The 24,639-nt window shown below is 37.9% G+C and overlaps 1 protein-coding gene and 1 pseudogene across 1 annotated transcript in view; one reads left to right on the plus strand and one right to left on the minus strand.

Annotated features, from left to right (window-relative positions):
- The window catches only part of CPB1 (carboxypeptidase B1), a 32,906-nt gene extending 27,704 nt beyond the window's left edge, over nucleotides 1-5,202 (minus strand). Inside the window, exons 1-2 of the mRNA XM_017955800.3 lie at nucleotides 4,535-5,202; nucleotides 4,352-4,427 (exon numbers count right to left, since the gene is read on the minus strand). Of these exons, the coding sequence (XP_017811289.1) occupies nucleotides 4,352-4,427; nucleotides 4,535-4,605 (147 nt within the window). The 5' untranslated portion in view covers nucleotides 4,606-5,202. The remainder of the gene's footprint in view (nucleotides 1-4,351; nucleotides 4,428-4,534) is intronic.
- A 1,821-nt stretch (nucleotides 5,203-7,023) lies between these two features.
- On the plus strand, nucleotides 7,024-8,043 carry LOC116273684 (annotated as a pseudogene).
- The last annotated feature ends 16,596 nt before the right edge of the window (nucleotides 8,044-24,639 follow it).

The raw sequence follows: 24,639 nt of genomic DNA on the forward strand, positions 1-24,639 counted from the left end.
GCCAGCTTTCCACTCAAAGCATCAAATGCCTGCATGATGTTCTTGGTGGTGGTTCTAGCAGAACCTTGTGTATATCTAGTGCCGCTTCAGAACAGCTTAATTGATTATAAATGGTTTTCTTTCTAATATCAAACTGAAAATTGCCATCTGTATCCTCCTAAGCTCTTACCCATTGGTCCTAGCTCTGCCAAGTATTAGAAGAGTATATGTATATATGTAGAGAAAGTGTTACTTTTAAGATTACGGTATGAGCATTACGGATTCTTTAAGAGGGGGCAAATAAATCTCATAAATATGTTTGACAGAAACTTACAGACCTAACCTGAGGTTGCTTAAAAATTTCAGTTTGATATGGAGAAAACTAGTTAGCAAATCTGTCAACATAGAACTCTCTGGAGTGCCGCGTGTGTGACACAGACCCCCTATACTGGAGTTAGTCTCTGGTACTTCCTAGGAGAAACATGGCTGGAAATCAGGAGCGATACTATAGTCTCACAGCTGTTTACCTGTGCACCAAATATGAATACAGGTATTAAAGTCAAAGTAATAACATAAGGTGATAAATTTCAGAAATTACTAAGACCTTGTGAATGAGATGTATGTCTGAAATATAAACATGCAGTAAAATATAGGATGTAGATGTAGGGAATTAAACTATACATTATGAAGTTAGAAAACTGAAGTTATAAAATTATAAATGTGACAAAGAACCATACAGAACATTTATTGGATGATTAAGAGATATCTTTAAATGATAGCATTATATTAATTTAATCAGTCGGCTGCCTAACAACTAAAGAATCCTTCCTAAAATATCTCGGAAAGCTAGCCCAAAAGCAAGATAAAGTAGCATGCCAACCTGAAATTTTTCTGGGAATAAGATTGGCCAATAAAAATATAAATATTGGTGTTGGGGATCTTTGTTTCTTCAGAAATTTGCATGAATTTGTTTCTTCATGTTGCATTTGACTATAAGTCAAACATCTGATAGGCTTTTCATTTATCTTGGTGAAATTTTCCTTTTTTGTTGGAAAAGAAAGCAACTTCTACTCAAGGCCCAATTCCAGACAGCAGGGAGGAACTTACCGGTACAGTAGGAATGACAAGAACATTGGAAGACAGTAACCATGTTACTCTAGGTATAGAGAAAAATGCACCTTAAATTTGAGAAACACAGACTTCAAGACAGTCCAGAGAAAAGTGAATAGGTTTTATAGTGAATGCCTCCAATAAAGGAAAAAGTACAACCCTGATTGTGAGGAGATAAAATAAAATCCTTACTATTCAATTATAGATGAGAAAAGAGGGGCTACTGGAGTACCGTGTGGTTACAAATCTGTCCAATATATTCAGCATTTAAAAGGACATGTTCAAAAGCTGAGAGGAAGGACACATGGCCAAGGATGAATACAAAGACTGGATGCCCTTGTAATGATCTTATCAGGAAGGCTACAGACCAGAATATGCTGTTCCCATAATTGCTAAGGAGAATAAAAATCTCATTTCAATCATGTTGAAAATAAAAGAATAAAGAAGAAATATGTTGGGTCCAACTGCTTGGAGCTAAAGCATGATGTCTGCAGCCAGAGGAAAGAAAGAAGCCCTATTTAACTCTTTTTTGGCTTCTGTGTTTTCCAAGAGAGAGTTACACTATCCCTTGTTTATTCGATTACTACTGAGAGATGAAATTACCACAAGATAAGTAAAGAGTTTTTCATGTTATGATTTAAGCAGAAATACCTTCTTTGGAAAGAGAACATTGAGGCCCAAGGTAGATGAGGACATAGGTGATTGATTATACCAGCCATATAAATTGTATTCAAAATTTCAGACCTAATGATAGTAATAGCAACAAACACATGTAGTTCTTACTATTTAAGTTCTAAGTGCTTTACCTATATTAATTCATTTACATCTCACAACAATCCCCTACATAAAATAGTATTATCGTCTTCATTTTACAAATGAGGAAGTTGAGACCCAGAGAGGTGTCCAAGTTTGACTAACAAGTAGTAGGGCTAGGAACTGAACCCAGGCAGTCTGAGTCCAGACTCTCTGCTCTTGACCACTATGAAATGCTGAATTTTAGATAATTAAAAAAAAAAAAAATACTGCAGATGTGATTGCAGAACTTTCTCAGCAATCTTGGAAGAATCAGAGCTTGAAGGGCTCACTGGGGAGTAGAGGGAGCAAGTTTTAGATTTTATAGACAAGAAAACAGGTGAAGCCCAGAAGCAGGAGCTGCTGGTGCCTGGCATGGATTGTGGCAAAGCTGCAGAGTAAACTGGAAGCAGATGGATTGTGAATGCTGAGAAAAGGAAGCTGTGGTCTCTGGGAGTCAGTATAGTTTAAAGCAAGAATAAGTCAGGCCCAATTAACTTCACCTTATTTTTGGATGACAGCACTAACTTGGTAGAATGTTGAATCTTGATCTTAGTAAAGTATTTGATGAAGTCTCTGCATTGATATCTTTCTTTATAAACCAGAAAGCGTCAGGCAGAGTTACCCCTAGGTAACACCCCACTAGTTTGGGTAGTTGAGTAAACTCATGCAAGGAGACTAGGTTAACGAATCACTTCAGTGCTTAACATTATGTCTGGTACATTGGAGATTCATGATAAATATGTACTGAATGAGTGAAACATGAAGAAGGCCTCTAATTCAGTGACTCCTGACCTACTTAATATTTTCTTTTATCAGTGACAAGGATAAAAGTTGAACAGGCATGATTATCAAACTCGCTGGAGATACAAAGTTAGGGGGAAGAATTATTGCCCTGGATGACTGAATTAGTCTCCTAAAAGATCTCAACATGCTGAAAACAGTTATCAAGATAAATCTTAAAAGTGTAAATCTAAAATGCTACATATAGGTGAAAAAAGTCAATTAGGTAAGCACAGAAGGAGGGATACCCTGGTTCGAGGGTGATTCATGTGAGGAAAAAAAATTTACCTAATGGTTTTGATTGAACACAGGTTTAATATAAGCTTATAGTGTTCTATGACTGCCCAAGATGCTAAAAGGAATCTTAGGCACCATTAATAAATGTCTGCTTTACAAATGAAGGCAAGTAACGGCCCTGTAGTATGTATTAATCAGAGCACACCTGGAGGTCCATTGTCAATTCTGGTAACTACATTTAAAAAAAGAAATGTAGACAGAAAGACTGAGCTGTATCTAGAGGTGAGCAGAATGATCAAGAGTCTGTAAACCAGTTTTAAGAAAAATTACAGAAAGCCTGAAAAAGATAAATCTTAGAGGTAACATGATATTTGGCTCAGCTAAGCCCAACAGGTCAAAGTTAGAGAAAGAAGTTTTCAGCTCAGAATAAGGAAGCAAACAGTTGGAATGATTTGCAAGGCAAGTGGGCTATTCCAAAAAGTAGTAAACGAACTATTCCCGGAATTACTCAAACAGGTTTTACCAGGGGTAGCAACTGCGGATGCTGTTTCCCAGAAGGAAATTCTGGATTTGAGTGGATCACCAGAATAGATGAGTTTATATTTCTTTCAATTCTGAACTTCTGAGCCTGTGATTATGACACTATCCACCTTCTTCTTCCTTCCTCTAGGCCTTAAAAGCTACAGAATGACTATACGTGTGTGTGTGTGTGTGTGTGTGTGTGTGTGTGTGTATAAGCTAGCAGATTATTTTAGTTTATATATTTATGAAAAAATGGCATTGGCCCAAGTGGAACTACTGTATTTGTGGTCGGCAATAGCTTCCTGCTACATTATATATACAGTTTAAAATGTCAGTTTTCACCTCGTATATAGTGGATAAAAAAAAAAAATAGCACAGAGATGTCAGTTTTTTGAAAGCAAAAGAGAAGTATGAAAATCACTCATGGCTTTTTACCTTCTTTTTCCCCCTTATGTCATATCATTAGGGGGACCTGAATCAAGGTCATGCAAACCCAAGCTGTTTGATTTGGAATGAAAGAAAATCAAAGAGGACAGATGATACATGGGATGTGGAAATGAATTTGAAGTTGGACAAAAGCCCAGTTTTTCAGTAATATCCAGGTTGATCATTTTTCTCTTTTGCCTTAGAAGGAAAGTGACTGCACATTAGATGTTCTGTGACCTTCGTGACAGTTCCAACTCATCCAGTTGTCACTCTGTCAGCTCTTTTAAAAGTTACCATGGATTTATAATGCTACAGGGCTTATGGCAATCTAATTTAGGCAGAAATAGAAGACATTATGGCATTAAATGTTTTCCAAGATTTTATTTCTTGCTACCAAAAATGCTATAGTTAATATTTCATGTTATTTTTTTCCCATTGTTGGAATCACAGTGCGATCTAAGATTTTAAATTACATGTGAAGCAAATCAAAATTGTTACTTACCTGGGTGGTGCTGGCCAAATTGCGGATTACGTTAATGTGATTTTCATCTTCAACATTAACACGGAACACCTTTTCGCTGAATAGTGAGATAGTAGAAGCACAGAAAATTTAAATTGAGTGATGTGTCCAAATCTTGGGGCTAGTAAGGAAGAAGGACTTGCTCCTTAAAGATGGCTTACTTACCCTTCAAAGTGCTCACCACCATGATGAGCAGATGCCAGGGCCACAGTTGCCAGAACCAAGAGCGCCAACATTGTGTCTGACTAGGCCTCGTGGGTAGGTCTCATCTGCTTTTATAATCCAGAGTGTTCTTTGCTTTCTTCTCCTGATTGCAAGCAGGTGCTACCATATCTTGATTAATAGTTTTCCTGGCATTGTTGCCTTGGTAGCTGTGTAAAGTCTGAGAGAGTATCTCTCTCAACACCTGTGGAAATAGATTAAACACTCTCAAATTCAACTTATTTAATTTGGATATCAGAACTTGAATAGCCTGGGAGTAAATTAGACTTAAATAAAATCTATTTTGTATTTTTTTCCATTTTGAATTGAGAATTACATACAATAAATTCTGCAGATTTTCGTGTAAAGTTTGATGAATTTTGACAAATGTATAAACCCATAATAAACATCTCAAACAAGATATAGAACATTTTCATCACCCTAACAAAAGTCTATTTCTGTACTCCTCTCAGGCAAATGTTACTCTGATTTCTAGCTTTATACATTAATTTTGCCTGTATTAAACTTAATGTAAATGAGATTATACTATATATATTCCTTTGTTTCTGGCTTCTATCATTCAAGATAATGTTCTTGAGATTTATCAGTATTTTTGTTTGTATTACCATTATTACTGTTAATATTATTTTTGAGACAGAGTCTCGCTCTGTCGCCCAGGTGGGAGTGCGGTGGCATGTGATCTCAGCTCACTGCAACCTCTACCTCCTGGGTTCAAGGGATTCTTGTGCCTCAGACTCCCGAGTAGCTAGGATTACTGGAATGCACCACCATGCTTGGCTAATTTTTGTATTTTTAGTAGAGACACAGTTTCCCTCTGTTGGCCAGGCTGGCCTTGAACTCCTGGCATCAAGTGGTCTGCCTGCCTCAGCCTCCCAGAGTGCTGGGATTACAGGCATGAGCCACTGTGCTTGGCTTTGTTGGCATTATTGGTTTATTACTTTTTATTAATAAGTGATATTCCATTGTATGGATATGTCATAATTTGTTTAGCTGTTTTACTGTTGAGATATTTGTGTTGTTTCCAATTTTGTGTTATTATTAATAAGGCTGCAATAAATATTTTTGTACAAGTTCTTTACTTGGCATATGTTTTCATTTAAGGGGGGTGAACATGTGAGTGGAATTGTTAAGCAATAGTGTAAATCTAGGTTTAACACAATAAGATTCTGCTAAACATTTTTTCCATCGTGGTTTGTACCATTTTAAGCTTCCATCAGTATCTAGTCGCTTTGTGTTCTCTCCAACACCTTGTTATTTTTAGTATTTAATTTTGGTATTTCTAATGAGTATAAAGTGGTATCTAATTCTAATTTTAACTTGTATTTCCCTGATGATTGGTAGTGGTGAACATCTTTTCATGTGTTTATTGATCATTTGCAAATCTTCTTTTGTGAAGCATCTATTGAAGTCTTTTGTCTTTTTAAAGAAATTGGTTGTGCTTTAATTCTTGTGTTGTAGCTGTTCTTTATATAGTATGGATACAAGTCCTGTGTTAGAAATATGTGTTCCAAATATTTTTCCCGGTATGTGGCTTGCATTTTTATTTTCTCAATGTTATCTTTTGATGAACAGATGTTTTTAATCTTGATAAAGTTTGTTTACCAACATTTTTATTTTATAATTAATGCCTTTACATTTTTTCAAAGGAATTTTTGCCTATCTCAAGGTTTCAAACACATTCACCTATTTTTTCTTATAAGAGATTTGTAGTTTGGGGTCTTTATGTAAGATATGAGTCTTTAGTGTAAGATATGAATCATTCATTTTTAAAATATGGATATTCAGTAGATCCACTATTATTTGTTGAAAAGGTTTTTCTCACATGTTCTAGCACTTTCTCTATGGATCTCAATGTATGGTAATGGCTCTTTAACCTTTATAAAAACTTGTTTATCATGAGAAGCAAGGAGACAAACCAAAATTAGGGACATCCTCCACAAAAACTGACTTTTACCCTCTAGAAATGTCAATATTATGAAAGATAAAGGCTGAGATACTAGTCCAGATTAAAGAAGACTAAAGAGACATCCTAGATTGGATCCTAAGTTATACACACACACAAAATGCACTAAACACCATGTTAGCCCTGGGAGGCATTAAGGTGAGCCCCAATTCACTGACCAGGGTTGTTATGGATGGTAGAATTACCCTAGACTTCCTCCTTGCAGGCCATGGTAGGGTTTGTGCAATAGTTAATATTGTTAACAATAGTTAACCATCAATGTCTGCCTTAGAAAGACAGGCAGCTGTTTCCTTAAGTTTCAGTATTGACTGTTCCATTTCACCTGAGGCAATAATCTGCGTACAACATTTTTTTTTTTTAAAGTTAAAGAGCCATTACCATACTTTGAGATCCATAGAGAAAGTGCTAGAACAAGTGAGAGTTGGTCAGGCACTAGACAACTGCATGCCTCACTGGGGAAAAATAACCAAATATAGGCAAAGGAGATCCTCAGAAGCCAAGAGACAAAATGTCATCATATGCATTCTTTGTGCAAATTTGCCAGGAGGAGCACCCAGATGCTTCAGTCAATTTCTCAGAGTTTTCTAAGAAGTACTCAGAGAAATGGAAGACCCTCTCTACTAAAGAGAAAGGAAAATTTGAATACATGGCAATGGCAGACAGAGCCTTCGTGAAAAGGAAATGAAAACCTATATCCCTCCTAAAAGGGGGAAAATAAGTTCAAGGATCCTAATGCACCCAAGAGGCCACCTTCAGCCTTTTTCCTGTTCTGTTCTGAGTATTGCCCCCAAATCAAAGCAGAACATCTTGGCCTATCCATCAGCAATGTTGTAAAGAAACTGGGAGAGATAGGAAATAACACTGCTGCAGATGACAAGCAGCCTTACAAAAAAAAAAGGCTGTGAAGCTGAAAGAATAATATGAAAAGGATATTGTTGCACACTGAGCTAAGGAAAGCCTGATGTAGCAAAAAAGGGAGTCATTAACTCTGAAAAAAGCAAGAAAAAGAAGGAGGAGGAAGACGAGGAAGATGAAAAGGATGAGGAGAAAGAGGAAAAAATGAAGATGAAGAAGATAATGATAAGTTGGCTCTAGTACAAGTTGTTCCCCTTGTCTATAAAGCATTTAAATCCCCTGTAAACCCTCATTCCTTTGAAAGAAAAAAATGAAAGGTAAGCCTGCCTAAGATATGTTTTTAAACTATTTATACTATCTTTTTCTGTATGGTTAGCACACTACTAAATATATCTTCTGATTGTTCTGTCCTGGTGGCATTTTCAATAGACACTAACGTTGCCTGCTACAGTACTGGGATTGTAAATGGGCGTGGAAATTTAAAGTAGGTTCTTGTCATTGCACAGTTCAAATTAGTTATATATGAGGATGGTAGTGTTTTCATCTTCAGTTGTCTCTGATGCAGTTTATATAAAATAATCATTGTTCAGTTAACTGAATACCATGCTGTAATTGCAAAAAAAAAAAAAAAAAAGTCACAGCTGTTTTGTTGATGTTCTCAATGCTTCGATGAAAGTGTTTTTATTAAACAAATTAAAGCCCAATTACATAACCTTCTGGATATGAAGGATATAAATGGTCTATATATTGATACTCTATCAACACAACTGATTAAAAAGTTGAAAATTTAGGCAATTCGTTGACTTTGACAAGTCTGCTTCTTTTGTGGGTGTTAATTATTTCCTTTTCTGCACAGTCTTATAGTATTTTGATTTTATTTCTTCATATTGTTTCTTTATTTCTGTAGTCTAGTTGAATATTTGTGAAACCTTCTCCTTTCCCTGAGATTATAAGCTCCTCGAAATATCAAACTGTCTCATTCATTTTAATTTGTTCTTTAGCAAGTGCAAGGTACTTTGTTGAGTGGAAGGATATAGAAATAATGACAATCTGACATTTTCACAAGAAAGCCAGATTATTTTGACATTGTTCAGTAATTACATTATAGGGAGAGTAATATTCAGACAAATATTGCTTTCCTAGGAAAGTCAAATTTTATTCTTCCCTTGGGTTAATAGCAAACATACCTTCCAGAATTCCCTTTTGGTTATGAAAATTTACATCAAATAAAAATTATAAACTTATCTGAAGTCATAAAATCATCTTATTCTGACCCATGTATGTATTCTTAGAATTGACAATTTCCTTTTAGCTTCTTAGAATCTTCTCTATTTTCAGAATTAATGATCAAGTGGTGTACACATAAAATGTTTTTTCCCAAGATCAGCTAACTGGGTGCATTCAGGGTGGTATGGTCATAGACATATGGGATGTCTTTTTTACACTATGCTTTGGGTACCACAAAAATGATACATCACAACATTTGCTTATTCATGGATTTGTTCTAAATTATCGTAACTTAATCTGCTTCGTACACCACATTTTAGTCTGTTGCTGATTCTTCCAGATTATAACCTCATTGCTCACTGTTCTGTTTTATGTATTTTCCTCCCCACTGACCTTGCCTTTTGGATTTGGCTTTTGTTAATGTCTTTCTAGCTTCAGCTTTTGCAATCCATCAACCCCAATTTGGGTTCTTTCTTCACTTCACTTCCCTAAGTTCCCCTTGTTTGCAACCAAAATTAAAAGTAAACTAGCTAAACGAGAGAACTTGTTATTTATATAACTAAAAAGTTTAGCAATAATGCTGACATCACAGGTTTAGTTGATGATATTGAAACCACCTTTGCAAAAATTATAACAGCAAGAAAATTATGACAGTGAAAAAAAATCTGACCTGACAAACTCCATTTTGCATCTAACCTCCAGGCTGTTCTCGTATATTCCTGATTCCTCAGTGTAGGCTTGAACTAACTTTGTGAGGAACTTAGTTTATAGTTGAAATTTGAAACAAATATGATAATATCCCTTTCCCAAAATAAACCCCCTGCTTGCCTGGGGACCAGACTGCCTTTGTAGGCCCAACAAATTAGTCACAAGATTAGAAATTATGGCGTAGGAACCTTACAGCTAGAGGCCACAAGACTCTAAACCTCTTCAATTGCTACTAGGGATAATATGACTGTTGTAAAACCTAAGATTGTTGCTTAAGATATTTTTCAGACCCTGTGCTCAATGGATCAGCTAGTACCACCCAGATCAATAAACTGGCTCATCTGATCCTGTGGCCCTCTCCAGGAATGGACTCAGCATTAGAAAATGGTTTTGACTCCCTATGACTTTGTCTCTGACCCGACCAATCAGCACTCCCTGCTTCCTGAGGCCCTTCCCAACAAATTATCCCTTAAAAATAAAACCCAATCTCCAAATTTTCAGGGAGATTGATTTGACTAATAGTAAAACTCTGGTCTCCCATTCAGCCAGGTCTGGGTGAGCTAAACTGTTTCTCTATTGCAATTCCTCTGTCTTGATAAATTGACTCTATCTGGGCAGTAAGCAAAATGAACCCATTGGGCAGTTACAATATTTGTTAAGCCTAGGCCTCTATTTTTTGGTCACCTGTGTCATGTAGTTACAGGAAGGCCACTAATAAGTACAACTTTGTATCCTAGTGGATTGGTAACCCTATTGAAAAGATAATTTCTTTTTCCCTGAAATTCTTTTTTTTTGAGATAGAGTCTCGGTCTGTCGCCCAGGCTGGAGTGCAGTGGCACAATCTAGGCTTACTGCAAGCTCCACCTCCTGGGTTCATGCCATTCTCCTGCCTCAGCCTCCCGAGTAGCTGGGACTACAGGCACCTGCCACCACGCCTGGCTACTTCTTGTGTGTGTGTGTGTGTGTGTGTGTGTATTTTTAGTAGGAGACGGGATTTCACCGTGTTAGCCAGGATGGTCTCAATCTCCTGACCTCGTGATCTGCCCGCCTCGGCCTCCCAAAGTGCTGGGATTACAGGCGTGAGCCAACGCGCGCGGCTTTCCCCACCAAATACTAAACCAAATATTTAGATTGAATCTCAGTGGACCTACCTGGACATGTGCCTCTCTATCTGGAACCAATTCTTCTGGTCAGGATGGTGGGATGTGCTGGCTTGCTAGGCCAGCGTAATGGGATCATCCCTAGGACTCTGGCATAAACCTCACGCAAAATACTTAATGCAGCTACTACTGCTGCTGCTGTTACGACCCTTTGCAGAAGAGATCTTGAGCAGTCCTCACTTCTGTTTGTCACCAGCTTCCAAGTCAAAGTGAAAGTCGTAGGTCAGTGCCCTTGCTACTAGGAGGCTGGGAAAGTGAGAGTCTGACTTTAACTTTGATGGTAAGAAGTGTCTCTGTCTCCTATGACTCCTTAGCTAGAGCATTCCCCAGTCTTAGGGAGTGGGGTTCAGATCTGGACAGCTAAAAAGAGTGACCAATATCTACTAAAGGACGACATAATTATTTGTGGATGGCTTGTGGTGTGCTGTACTTGGAACTGTAAACACACTGGAAAGTTTATCTCAATCCATACACTGTGATTCCACGGGAGGGCAATTAAGATTTTCAGTTAGTAATTAAAAAAGAATATTTTTGTTAGGTGTGAGGGAAATCAAAATATCTTTCCCCCAAATACACTTCTTTGACATATTTTGAGTTGTCTGTTCAGAAGGCCTGCAAACAGAAGTAACCCTGCAAGGTCTTTCATGGGGGAGGTTTACATCTGTGGAGAATCCACACTGATATAGCCAGTTTTTCTCTGAGGCCTTCCTTCTCTCATCTGTCCAGATCTGGGGAAGATTAATTGAAGAGTCTGACCCCTTTAAAGGTCTGAAAGAAACATTTGCTATCTCTTCCCTCTGAGGGCTGCTACTTGTGAGGTTTCATCTGCATAACAAGGCCACTTTTGCTAGCCTTGCCTCTTCTTCCCCTCCCATAACCTGTTTTGTCATAGTCCAAGCCCTCATTCTTTCTGTATCCTCAAGATGCATTTGACCTTCTGAACCCCACTGGAAGGTGGAGAGTAATCAGTCTGTAGTTCTTCCCTGTGTACACATTAATAGATCTGTTTTTCTTTTCTCCAGGTTATCTGCATTTTGTGAGTTGATTTTTCAGCAAAACTTCAGAATGCGAAGGGGAAGTTTTTCCTTGGCTTCTACAGGCACGCAATATTTTTTCCATAGATTTTGAAATTTTTCTTTCTGTCTCATGTACATATTTTACATTTCTTTTTTACTTAAAGCTTTGGTGATTAATAAGGCAAGCGGCACCTTTGTGTCTGTCTGTGTTTCATGTAACAGCGTGAGATTTTGGAGACTCTCTACACTGTCCATGGTGTGATAATTTATCCTATGTGATGTCTCAATTTCTGGAAAAGGATTTCCCCAAGCATTCCATAATATTAAGTAGAAAAGGGTTCTGAGGTCAAATACATTTGCTTTAAACTAAAACAAACTCCTTTAGTGTAAGGTTTCTTGGAGTCTTTAATATGCATTACAAATCATCAAAAAGGGACTCTGCCATACAGCTACTTCCCAAGCATGTCTCACAGTAGAGGGTTTGGATAACAAAGTCCAGCTAAAATTAGAAGACTTATGACCACTCCTATGATTTCAGTGCATTTGGCTGTGGAATATTTTCTTCAAAATCATCAATTCAGACCAGTTATTTTGAGAATACATTTTGGGACGCTTTAGACAGAGTACATAATTACAATTACGTAAACTTAAAGATCTGGCCCTGTGGATTCGTGGTCTGTTTTGTTCAAAACCAAAGAATTTATTGTGATTTCAATGGTAAGGTTCTTGAGCTAAGTGTTGTGGGGTATTCAGACATAAAAAGGGCTTAATTGTGTTCTTTAATACCTGCGGTGCCAGGCAGGCAAACAGGCAAAAAAACTAAAGGAGTAGTTCTCTTGGCTCTTCTTTTTCTTTGTTTTAGGGTGTGAGTTTAACAACTGGGCCAAATGATGATTCTGGAAAAACCATTTTCTCAACCTGAGTGCTACTTAGAACTGATGAGTAAGGAGTAAACAGAAGGCTGTCTTCTTCTCTGTTAAAATGGCCAGATGATACCAGGGAAGAGAGAGAAATCAGAGAATGAGTACTTTGTGTTAAGTCAGAGGAAGTTCCAATTACTTGGAGAAGCTCAAGTACTTTGTACATGTATTTGTGTCTGTTAAATATTGAATATGCTAAATCAAGTTAAGCCTAAAGCTGACTACTTAACATATTTTAAGTTTGGCCTATAGGTTTCCCTGTACGTACTAAAGTACAAACTAAATAGAGGTGTATACAGACTGTAACCTACACTTGTGCCAATAACTGAGTTTTGGCCAATCAAAGGGGGCTAACTGTTCAAATCATGTTCAAATAAGGTAAATGCTGAGCTGTAACCAGTCTGGCTGTTTCTATACCTCACCTCCATTTTCTGTATTCCACTTTTCTTTTTCTGTCCGTAAATCTACCATGTGACGGTGCCAGAGTCTCTGAGCCTACTCTGGCTCAGGAGACTGCCCAATTTACGAATTGTTCTTTGCTCAGTTAAACTCTATTACATTTAATTTGTCTATAAACAATTAGGAACATTTTAATCTGAAAATTATTCCTTCAGAAATCCTGCATCATTTGCAAATTAAAATCACAATAAGATGCCATCTAACACAAGTTCGAATGACTTGTTAAAAGGTCAAGAAATAACAGATATTGGTGATGTAGAGAAAAAACGATGCTTATACACTGTTGGTGGAAATGCAAACTAATTCAGCCCTTGTGGAAAGCAGTTTGGAGATTCCCTGAAGAACTAAAAATAGAACTACCATTTGACCCAGCAATCCCATTATTGGGGATATACCCAAAGGAAAATAAATCATTTTAACAAAAGACACCTGCATTTGTATGTGTGTTGCAGCACTGTTCAGAATAGTAAAATCATGAGCTCAACCCACGTGTCCATTGGTGGATTGGATAAAGAAAATGTTGTATATACATACCACGCAATACTACACAGACATAAAAAAGAAATGAAATTATGTCTTCTGCAGCAAACTTCATTGCTACTGGAGGTCATTATTCTAAGCAAATTAATGCAGTAACAGAAAACCAAATACTGCATGTTCTCATGCAGTATAAGTGGGAGCTAAACACTGGGTACACATGGACATAAATATGGGAACAATAAACACTGGGGACTCCAAAAAGGGAAAGGTAGAGGGGGACAAGTGTTGAAAAGTTACCTATTGGGTACTATGTTCACTACTTGAGTGACAAGATCATCAGAAGCTCAAACCTCAGCATCATGCACTACACCTGTGTAACGAACCTGCACATGTACACCCTGAATCTAAAATTGAAGAAAGAAATCCTGCATTATTATCATTATCATTGATGAAGTTCAGAAAATGCTATTCCAAAATATGACTGTAGAAGAACCGAATATGCCACCTCAAAATATGCCTCTTTAGCCTAAGGATTATTTTGAGTTGATTATTATGGGAAACAAGAGACATAGGAGAAACTCTAAAACTAGAGTAGAAGTTACCATTTGTAAAAAAAGTTACATCTTTAAAAAAATTTTCCTTTTGTATGGTATCTCCGCTTTGTGCCAGGAAGAGAAGGATGACTCTAAATCACTAGAAAGTATTATTAATAGAGAAGTATTGACTGAAACCTGCATAGTAAACCTCTCTCTGTTTCACTGAATGATGGTATTTAGTCTACCTTCTTAGATGTATATTCTTGATATTTACTCATTTTGCTTTGGGTAGCTCCCATGTATACATGATGTATACACGTTAATAAACTTCTGCTTGTTTTTCTCTTGTTAATCTATCGTTTGTTATAGGGATCCATCCCAACTGAAAGAGGAAAAATTATTTTTCCTCTCATATTATTATTGTCATTATTTCCTCCTCCTCCTTCTTCATCATCATCATATTCTATCATCAATTCCTAGACCAATTACTATGAAAATAGAACCTTGTTGCTTCAATTCTGATGTTAAAAAGGCAATAGGATTTTATATTATAGAAGAGGCAAGCTCCTAAATGGGGAGTTATTTCAGAAAAGAGTTAACTTCTGTTTGTTTGCATCCAATCAAAACAACTGATTGCTTCAGTCGATTCAGTAAAAATTCTCCTTTTGTAGACCTTTCTTAACTGAACTCTCCAGTTGTTTGTGAGGCAGACAGAATTACCCTGTAACTTGATGGATATAACTGATTGGTGACCTGATCTGCTGGTATTGCCCCAAGGACGGCAAAAACAACCTGAAAATGTTATACAGGTGCACCCATCGCCTGTTAGTTTTGTATAATTATACTTAATATTTGAATAAACTGTCTTTTTATGGATACAAAAAGAGATGCTAGTAAACATTTTCTTGGCTGGGTTTACTCTTTGGCATCTACTAATGTTGGTATATGGTTCTATTTTTATTTCCTACATGATAATCATCATTAATGGGCATAGTCTGCATATCTCTGGTGGGACTGTTGTTTGTTACTGAATTGCAGACCAGTATTTTGAAAGCTGGGAGATAAACACAATTGCTTCATTCCATAAATCTTACCACCTGAGTCATCAATTTGAGGCTCCTTATTGAAATAAGGAAAACATATTTAATCATGCAAATATTTGGAAACTCCAAGCGTATCTCTATTTGGAATTTGGGAGATAATTAAAATGGACAAGTTATGATTGATTAGTACATGAAAATGGACTAGTTACAAGGCAGTTGGTTCTCTTTCTATTCTTATATCAACACTCCATCAACAGGAATTAAGAAAACAGCATAACTAGGCCCCAGCTCCTCACTGAGGGCAATTAATCAGGACAGAAGAGTGGGGAGGTAAACTGGAATACTGCCAAATAAATCAACTTATTTTTGTTCCTACATTTATCTTTGTTAATTCTCATAGGCCATCTTAAGATTCTGATCTTTGATTCATGTAATAGGTAATAAATTTTAGAAAAAAATTCCTAGGTATTTTGAATTATTAAATAAATTAAATATTTTCAAATTAATATCTTTCTTGGAAACAAACGTATAAGAAGAGGTACATTTCTACTTTTAATTCAAATATGAGAAATATTTGTTTTATTCCAGTTTATAAGGTAAGGGGAAACTATTTTTATTCTTAAAATGCTCTAACAGAACATTAAAGCTCCTTAAAACCTTTTGAGGAAAGGGCAGGGTTTTAATAAATAAATGTTAATAATATAAAATGCCATATTGGATAGGAAATAAAAGCATAAAGTCAATTCAAATGTCAATATTTTCTGACAACCTGTTTACTGTTTACCTGATATGAATCTTCAGAAAGGTCTTTGTTCTACTTTGCCTGGCTCCAGTTCAATTTCAATTTATTTTAAAAATTAGTTTGGAAGGGCAAGCCCCAGGCACACAGATAATGCTGGTGATGCTGTCATTTGGCAATCCAGTTCTAACCACCAGATTGGGTTCCTTTTTTTTTTTTTTTTTTCTGTTTCCAATTCTAAATCATGGAGACTCTAGTTTCTTCCTACTGTATTACCACGAGGTAATTTTATAAGCAAACCTATAATCAGCATGGTTGATACTTGAGAGAAACAGGTTGACAATAAGTTTTCCTGGAGTCATTTGAAAAAGTTGGCATTTGAGTGCTCAGAAATATGATCAGTGCAATGGATGTTAGGACATGGATTTTTACCCTTTAAGAGTGAAATATTTTAATGTTGGGATGTTTCACAGTTCCTTTGGAAAATGAGGTATTATATTACCACACTTTTATGTGATAAAAATCCTTCCAAAGAACTCTGGGAATTAAATGACTAAATTGACAACTTGTTTGAGATTTAAAAGATGATTACAGAGTTTTTGATTGTTCAATTTTCTTTTATGTCAGAATTTTGATCTCCAAATGCAAGAAGGGTTGTGCTTGCTTCACAATTAATGACCTAATTTTGCAGCACTGCATGATGCTCCCCAACATTGAGCTGACTCGGAGGCAAGTCTGTTCAACATGATGTCAGCAAGAATTATTTTGACAGCTGCCAGAGCAGTAACGTAGACTCAAAAAGTTTGCATTTTATTATGTGGTGTTCCAGAATATTGGTGTGATGTATACATGCCAATGGACAATCAGACAGTAGCATAATGTTCAAGAGAAGAACTCACAAGGAAAAGCGATCACAACAATTAAACAATCATCAATTTTCTCAGTGAACATTAGGAGATAAGACCCAAGCACACAAAAATATCCCCTCTAATTTCACATGGGAATGACAGAATCAAAAGCATATTCTTCCTCTTGATGGTCTCTGGTATTGCATTACAGCCAGAATAGTGATTCTAAACCACATGAAATGCCTTCCCTGAACCATGGAGTACTGGCTGTTGACAGGTCCTACTTAGTCAGAGGAGAGTGCCTCTGTGGACGGGCTACAGTTTTCATTCTCAGGATTGATGGTCTAGCATCAGATTCCATGATAAACTTGCTTGAAGCATGGTCTTGTGTTTTCTAACAGCGTTATTAGATAAACATTCGGTATCTGCATTTCAGAGTGGTAACACAAGGATAAATCAAATAGCAAATTAAATTTAGGTATGCCATCTGCTGCCTTTATTTTATGAATTCCAGCCCATAGGACATTGACTGGGCATGAATGTCTAAGCCATTGTCTTTTATGGTCGGACTTACTACAAACATTGGACAAATGTTCATCCAAGCTGTTGGTCTTCTTGGAAAGAGTAAAATTCAGCAAAAGTGATTTTTTTTTTTTTAGTTGTTGTAAGTTTTTGTTTTAATAAAAATAAACCACAACAGAAGAAAAAACAGCATGTACTGGTTTCTCCGAGTGCAACATCTCAGCAGGCTTTAGGAACTCATCTGCAAGGGGTAAATTGTTTAATGCGTAATTGTAAGCAGAACTGTAAAAAGCCATATTAGGCCTCCATGATTTTATTCTCTTCTTCTGGTAAAAGATCATTACTTCTCCCTGGGCCCCTAATGGTTAAACCTCTTACTACTTTTCTAAGAAAGTTCTTGATTTCTTCTGATGGTAACTCTTAAGCCATGTCTTTATTCCCCAGTGGTTTCATTAAGAATTTACATTTTCCTGGTGCTTCTGAGGAAATTTCCCTTTATTTCTTTTATGTAATTTTTATTTGTAAATTAGAAATAACTTTACAAATAAAAATTAAATATATTTATGGTGTATTACTTGTTTTGTTATAGTATGTACATTGTGGAATGGCTAAGATATTTAACACAGGCATTACTTCAAGTACTAGTCTTTTTTTGGGTGATGAAAACATTAAAAATGTACTCTCAACAATTTTCAAATATTCAATATATTGTTATTAATTGTAATCATCATGATGTACAACAGATCTCTCAAACTTATTTTTTTCCGTCTAACTTAAATTTTGTGTCCTTTGACAAGTATTTTTCTTAACAAATCAGTATAAACAGAATAAGACATTTTCTTATTCTTTTCAACACCTACATTTTTAAAGCTCTTCATTTCTTGGAAGGGCAATAGGTTTATTTTCCTTGAGTAGTCTAAAGTATGAATTTACAGACACAGAATTACATCTTGGTGCTCTCATTTGGACACGGTTTTATCTTTTAGTATTGATGCCAACCTGGTTTTTTAACATTTGCTCAGATACAGTGGTTACCAGGGACTAGTAGTGCTGCATTTCACAGACTTTTGCAGGTTTTTTAGTTAACACCATAAAATGAGTTCTCTATTTCTGAGGCTAATAAAAGTCTTAATGATATGTGCATCCAACAGATGGGACAGAGGGCTATTTTGGCAGTGGGCAGTTGAAATCAGCCCTCAGTTGTTTGTATAAGGCACTCACTAAAGTCAATAAAAGGTAATTTTCACACACAATTTAATTCAGAGTATAAAATGTTGGGAAGTGTAGCTGGTGTAAGTCCAATGGGCATAAGGGTAGCAGTTGGTAAAAGTTGTGTTTGATGGTAAATTTTAACTGACAGAGTGACAGGTTGATCAAGAGAAATATGGACCAAGTCACAAATTGTCGGCCATGGCAGGGTTTCAGAGGCAGGGTGAAGAACACAGCTGAACCAATTACCCCCAACATCTCTCACACAAGCATTTAAAAAAGGATTAAAAAAATCTCTCTCGTTTTCTTTGTGCTCCCAGTCCTCTTCCTTCTCCACTTGCTCACTCTTGCATTATACCCATTTTTGAAACCATTTGTTTGCTTATCTTTCCTCTTAGCATTTTTTTTCTAACAAATATACACAAAAATCAATACTTCAGTGTAGGAGCATCATAAAGATACCAGGAGGATCCAGAATATTGTCCATTCTGGCCACACAGGGTCAGGTGTGTAGCTCAGATCTCCTGATGTGAAAGAGGGACTTCATACATTCTCCCTGGTTACAGTGAGGGATATTACGTTCAATGAAGAAAAGGGTTTAGTGAGGCTGAGAAACCATTCTGGAGACAGATGGATAGTAACTCTTAGTGACTTCACTATTTTATGCATTTATGAAATGAATTGTTAATGATTTATGCATATCAGTAGCTTACATGCATTTTGGAAATTAAACAAAATATGAGTCGGACCAGGTGCGGTGGCTCACTCCTGTAATCCCAGCACTTTGGGAGGCTGAGGTGGGTGGATCACCTGAAGTCAGGAGTTTGAGACCTGGCCAACATGGTGAAACCCCATTTCTACTAAAAATACAAAAATTAGCCGGGCATGGTGGTGGGCGCCCATAATCCCAGCTACTCGGGAGACTGAGGCAGAAGAATCGCTTGAACCCAGGAGGTGGAGGTTGCAGTGAGCTGAGATTGTGCCACTGCCCTCCAGCCTGGGCAACAGAGCGAGACTGTTTAAAAAAAAAAAGGCCCCAAAAAACAAACCAAAAAATGAGTAGACAATGTTTGTGACATTTTGTTTATCTGATACTGCTGAACTCTGTATATGCTTTAAATGTATGCATGGCAGGTGTGCAGAACAGGCTCATATTCTGGTTCTTTTCATTGTTAAATATTTGAAGTCAGGTGCTGCAATTCTATTCAAGAATGTATGACATGAGAAATGAGATCATAATTACTGAATAAGTAATATTTTGTTAGATTACTACTGGGTTTCTCAATCTTAGCACTGTTGACATTTTGGGCTGGATCATTCTTTGTTGTTGGGGACTGCCCTGTGCATTGTAGGATATTTTGGAGCATTCTTGGACCCTGCCAGTTAGATGCCGATAGCACCACCCAACCACCTGCTCAAGTTGTATGTATATTAGTTCGTTTTCACGCTGATGATAAAGACATATTCGAAACTGGGAACAAAAAGAGGCTTAATTGGACTTACAGTTCCACATGGCTGGGGAGGCCTTGTAATCATGGCAGGAGGTGAAAGGTACTACTTACGTGGCAGAGGCAAGAGAAAAATGAGGAAGAAGCAAAAGCAGAAACCCCTGATAAACCCATCAGATCTCATGAGACTTATTCACTATCATGTGAATAGCCCGGGAAAGATCCGCCCCCATGATTCAATTACCTACCCCTGGGTCCCTCCCACAACACGTAGGAATTCTGGGAGATACAATTCAAATTGAGGTTTGGGTTGGGATACAGCCAAACCCTATCATTCCACCCCTGGCCCCTCCAAATCTCTTGTCCTCACATTTCAAAACCAACCGTGCCTTCCCAACACTCCCCCAAAGTCTTATTTCAGCATTAACCAAAAAGTCCACAGTCCAAAGTCTCACCTGAGACAAGGCAAGTCCCTTCCGCCTATGAGCCTGTAAAATCAAAAGCAAGTTAGTTACTTCCTAGATACAATGTGGGTACAGGTATTGGGTAAATACTCCTATTCCAAATGGGAGAAATTGGCCAAAACAAAGGCATTACAGGGCCCATTGCAAGTCCGAAATCCAGTGGGGCAGTCAAATTTTAAAGCTCCAAAATGATCTCCTTTGACTCTATGTCTCATATCCAGCTCACATTGATGTAAGAGGTGGGTTCCTATGATCTTGGACAACCCTGCCTCTGTGGCTTTGCAGGGTATAGCCTCCCTCCTGGCTGTTTTCCTGGGCTGGCTTTGAGTGTCTGTGGCTTTTCCAGGCTCACGGTGCAACCTGTTAGTAGATCTACCATTTTGGGGTCTGGAGGATGGTGGCTTTCTTCTCACAGCTCCCCTAGGCAGTGCCTCAATGGGGATTCTGTGTGGGGACTCTGACCCCACATTTCTCTTCAGCACTGCCCTAGCAGAGGTTCTCCATGAGGGCCCCACCCCTGCAGCAAACTTTTGCTTGGGCATCCAGACATTTCCATACATCCTCTGAAATCTAGGCGGAGGTTCCCAAACCTCAGTTCTTGACTTCTGTGCACCCACAGGCTTAATACCACATGGAAGCTGCCAGGCTTGAGGCTTCCACCCTCTGAAGCTACAGCCCAAGCTCTGCATTGACCCCTTTCAGCCATGACTGGAGCAGCTGGGACACAGGACACCAAGTCCCTAGGCTGCACACAGCATGGGGACCCTGGGCCCAGCCCACAAAACCACTTTTCGCTCCTGGGCTTCTGGGCCTGTAATGGGAGGGGCTGCCATGAAGGTCTCTGACATGGCCTGGAGACATTTTCCCCATGGCCTTGGGGATTAACATTAGGCTTCTTGCTACATATGCAAGTTTCTGCAGCTGACTTGAATTTCTCCTCAAAAATGGGTTTTTGTTTTCTACTGCATCATCAGGCTGCAAATTTTCTTCACTTTTGTGCTCCATTTCCCTTTCAAAACGGAATGCTTTTAATAGCACCCAAGTCACCTTTTGAAGCTTTACTGCTTAGAAATTTCTTTTGCCAGATACACTAAATCATCTCCCTCAAGTTCAAAATTCCACAAATCTCTAGGACAGGAGCAAAATGCTGCTAGTCTCTTTGGTAAAACATAACAAGAGTCACTTTTGCTCCAGTTCCCAACAAGTTTCTCATCTCCATCTGAGACCACCTCAGCCCAGACTTTATTGTTCATATCACTATCAGCATTTTTGTCAAAGCCATTCAACAAGTCTCTAGGAGGTTCCAAACTTTTCCACATTTTCCTGTCTTCTTCTGAGCCCTCCAAACTGTTCCAACCTCTCTGCCTGTTACCCAGTTCCAAAGTCACTTCCACATTTTGGGGTATCTTTTCGGTAATGCTGCACTCTACTGGTACCAGTTTACTATATTAGTTCATTTTCATGCTGCTGATAAAGACATACCTGAAACTAGGAAAAAAAGAGGTTTAATTGGACTTCTAGTTAAAGTCCAATTTAACTGGAGGATGGTAGCCCTCTTCTCAGAGGGGACACAGCCAAACTATATCATTGTGATATCAGTAATATCACTGTGATAACCAATAATGCCTTCAGACATTGCCAAATGTTTCCTCACGGCTAAATCCTATTCTCCCTATTGAGAACCACTGGTCCATTGGTTTACTGACATGATTATCTGTTTTCAAATCAAGCTATGGTTTACATGAACTTCAGTATGATTGTGGACGCAGATGGAGACACAAATCAGGGAAAAATGTATATATGTAGAATGTTTAGCTTAGACATTGTCCATGGCTTTTGAATGGCTCCAGCAGCATCTTTAAGAACCTATTAAGGCATTAAATAACAGGACAATACCAGAGACAATGAGGCACTTAAACGCCAGCATGAACACATTGCTTGCTGCAATAGATTCTTCTCTGGAACTGTGCAGAGCAGAGGTTGGTGGCCTTGGAGGCAGCTATGGATTTGTGAGATGAAGTGGAACAACGGTACCCAGGGCAAAAAAAGCCCTGAAGCATGATCTGAGGAGTTGAGGTTGAGATGTGACAAGCTGGAAGGCAACAGCAGTTGGCCTATTAAGAGGGCAGCAATTACTGAGTAGGAGGCTTTTCTTGAATGGGGGTAGCTTGGTTTCTTTAAAGTTCCTTGGTACTTGTTCCTTCTGACATCTGCAAGCTCTGCCAGTCTCCCAGGAAAACAGTTCCCTGCACAGTACAGCTGGGCCTAGAAGCTGTGACCATAGTTAATGGGACTGGATGCTTTCTTACTATTTCTTACCTCTCTTTGGCTCAATTCTCTCTGTACTTTCCAGGTGAAGACATGTTGGGCAGGGGCAACTAGGTGCTATGAACTTATTTCTGTTTTCTTGCTGTTTTAGTTATATCCTCAAAGGGAAGTGAAGAAGAGGGAACTGTTTCTTGCTGGTTATTGTCTATGATCTAATTAAATGTTTTCTTGGTATACTTGACATTTTTCCATAGACCTTAACACATTCTGGACTTTGGACTACCTAATAAAAGTAGGAAAAATCTGGGCAAGCACTAAACATTCTTCCTTATTTATGTTTTCTTTTCTTTCACGTTTAACACACATTTCAAGGAAAATTTTTTTCTTTCTCATTCTTAAGAGCAAATATCATTAGCTGATTTCTAAGTTACGGAATTCTTAGAAATGTGTAAATGCTCACTGGGTGATTTAAAAGAGGGTAGTTTCAAGACTGAAGTGAATGATGCATCTTTATTTAAAATGAGACAGAACGTCTCTGAGAGTTTGAATATGGGGCTGAAATAAATTTCAGAGGCAAGGAATTATGGACTATTATTGTGTGGGGGACCAGTACATGCCACTCCAAAATACAAAGAATTGTTGAGCTGAAGGCAATTAAGAATAAGTAGATACAGGAAAACTCTGTACCCACCTTCTACCTGCCTACAAGCAGAACAAAGATTTACAAAGACAAAAGGTATCTTGCCCCTGTTCTACGAAGAACAACAACCACTGATGGCAACTTTAAACACGTATGGTCCTGGGGGTGATGCCGGAGGAATCTATAGTTAACAAACTTTGCTTACTTAACCATTTTTTTTTGTTGGTTATTTGTACTTTTCTATGTTAAATCTGAGATATAAGCTGAAATTCAAAGCCACATCTTTGAGAGCCACTCAACTACTCATTCCCTGGGTGTCTCCCATGTATATGTGAAACATACATGTTAACAAACTTCTTGTTAACCTGTCTTTTGTAATGGGTCTGTTCCTATTAAGAACCTAGAGAGGTTCTTATTCCTTTCTCTGAATTTCTGGTGACAAGGAGATCGAATTTTTCTGGGATACTCATTTGCTTCAGAGTCCACAGATGGGATCCTGGGGAAATGGCAGAAGCAGGCAAAAGGGTAAGAATTTACATCAAAGTCAGCTCTTTCTGATCTCTATCTGTAGTGCCCATTTAAGAGAGCAAAGTAAAAATTTATCCTTGTCCTTTCCTTTCCAAATTCATTTTAGCCGGAGGAAAACATTTGTATGATTTAGTTCGAAATGTGATTCTCTATCTTGGGGTACCCACTTGTTATTGATCCTTTTCATTCCATGGACAACCATCGTTTTCCTGTTTGTCTTGTTTATGTCCTGAGAGCTTGGCTTTATGACTGGCAAAAATATTTTCTCTGGTCCTTGCTGGTGTTGGGGTGGGGTTGCAGGTGTCAACTTGTGTCTGGAAGCTAGTTGGGTTGGGAACCTGAGAAACAAAGTGTTCTTTGTGCCAACTCTCAGGGGAATTTGTCTTAATAATAGGTCCCAGTCCACAGGGCGCTTTCATTGTCTCAACCTTCATTGCTTTTGGTTAGTGCTGGGAAAATTCTATCCCAGTAAAATGCATGCGCGGTATTTCAAATTAGCAGGGCTGTGATTGGAAGCATCCCACGTTCCCTGGGACACATTTTTACACAAACACTATCCTTAACCACCTGTGGCAACAGAGATCTTTGATTTTTTTGGCTATGTCTGAAAGTGAACTTTTAAATCACGGAGATGGTATCTTTGCACCTCTGGAGATGGCTAGTATATCTGTGGTTAAGCCATAAAAGGTTTATTGGTTTTGATCCTGAGTTGCTTGGTAGATAATACCTTCAGTTAAAAAAGTTTGGTTTCTGATAGTTATAGCCTGATAGAAGCAACTTTTTAAAGGCCACTCTGTTCTCTCCACTTGATCCTGCTTCTCCCATAGGAATTCCTCCATGGGAAGCCCTTCTTCTCAAACCCTTGCTAACTGTAGGTTCTGCCCCCACTTTCAGGTTTCTGTCTTGTTGGCATAAATTTTGTTAAGGGTAATATGGAACTTTATTGGCTTCTTTAAGAACTTAAGATCTCCCCAAGTTGGCTTCTTCCTTCTCATTGCTTCTATTTCTTCTTTTT

This window comes from Papio anubis, chromosome 2 (genome assembly GCF_008728515.1).
Source record: "Papio anubis isolate 15944 chromosome 2, Panubis1.0, whole genome shotgun sequence".
Classification (NCBI taxonomy): domain Eukaryota; kingdom Metazoa; phylum Chordata; class Mammalia; order Primates; family Cercopithecidae; genus Papio; species Papio anubis.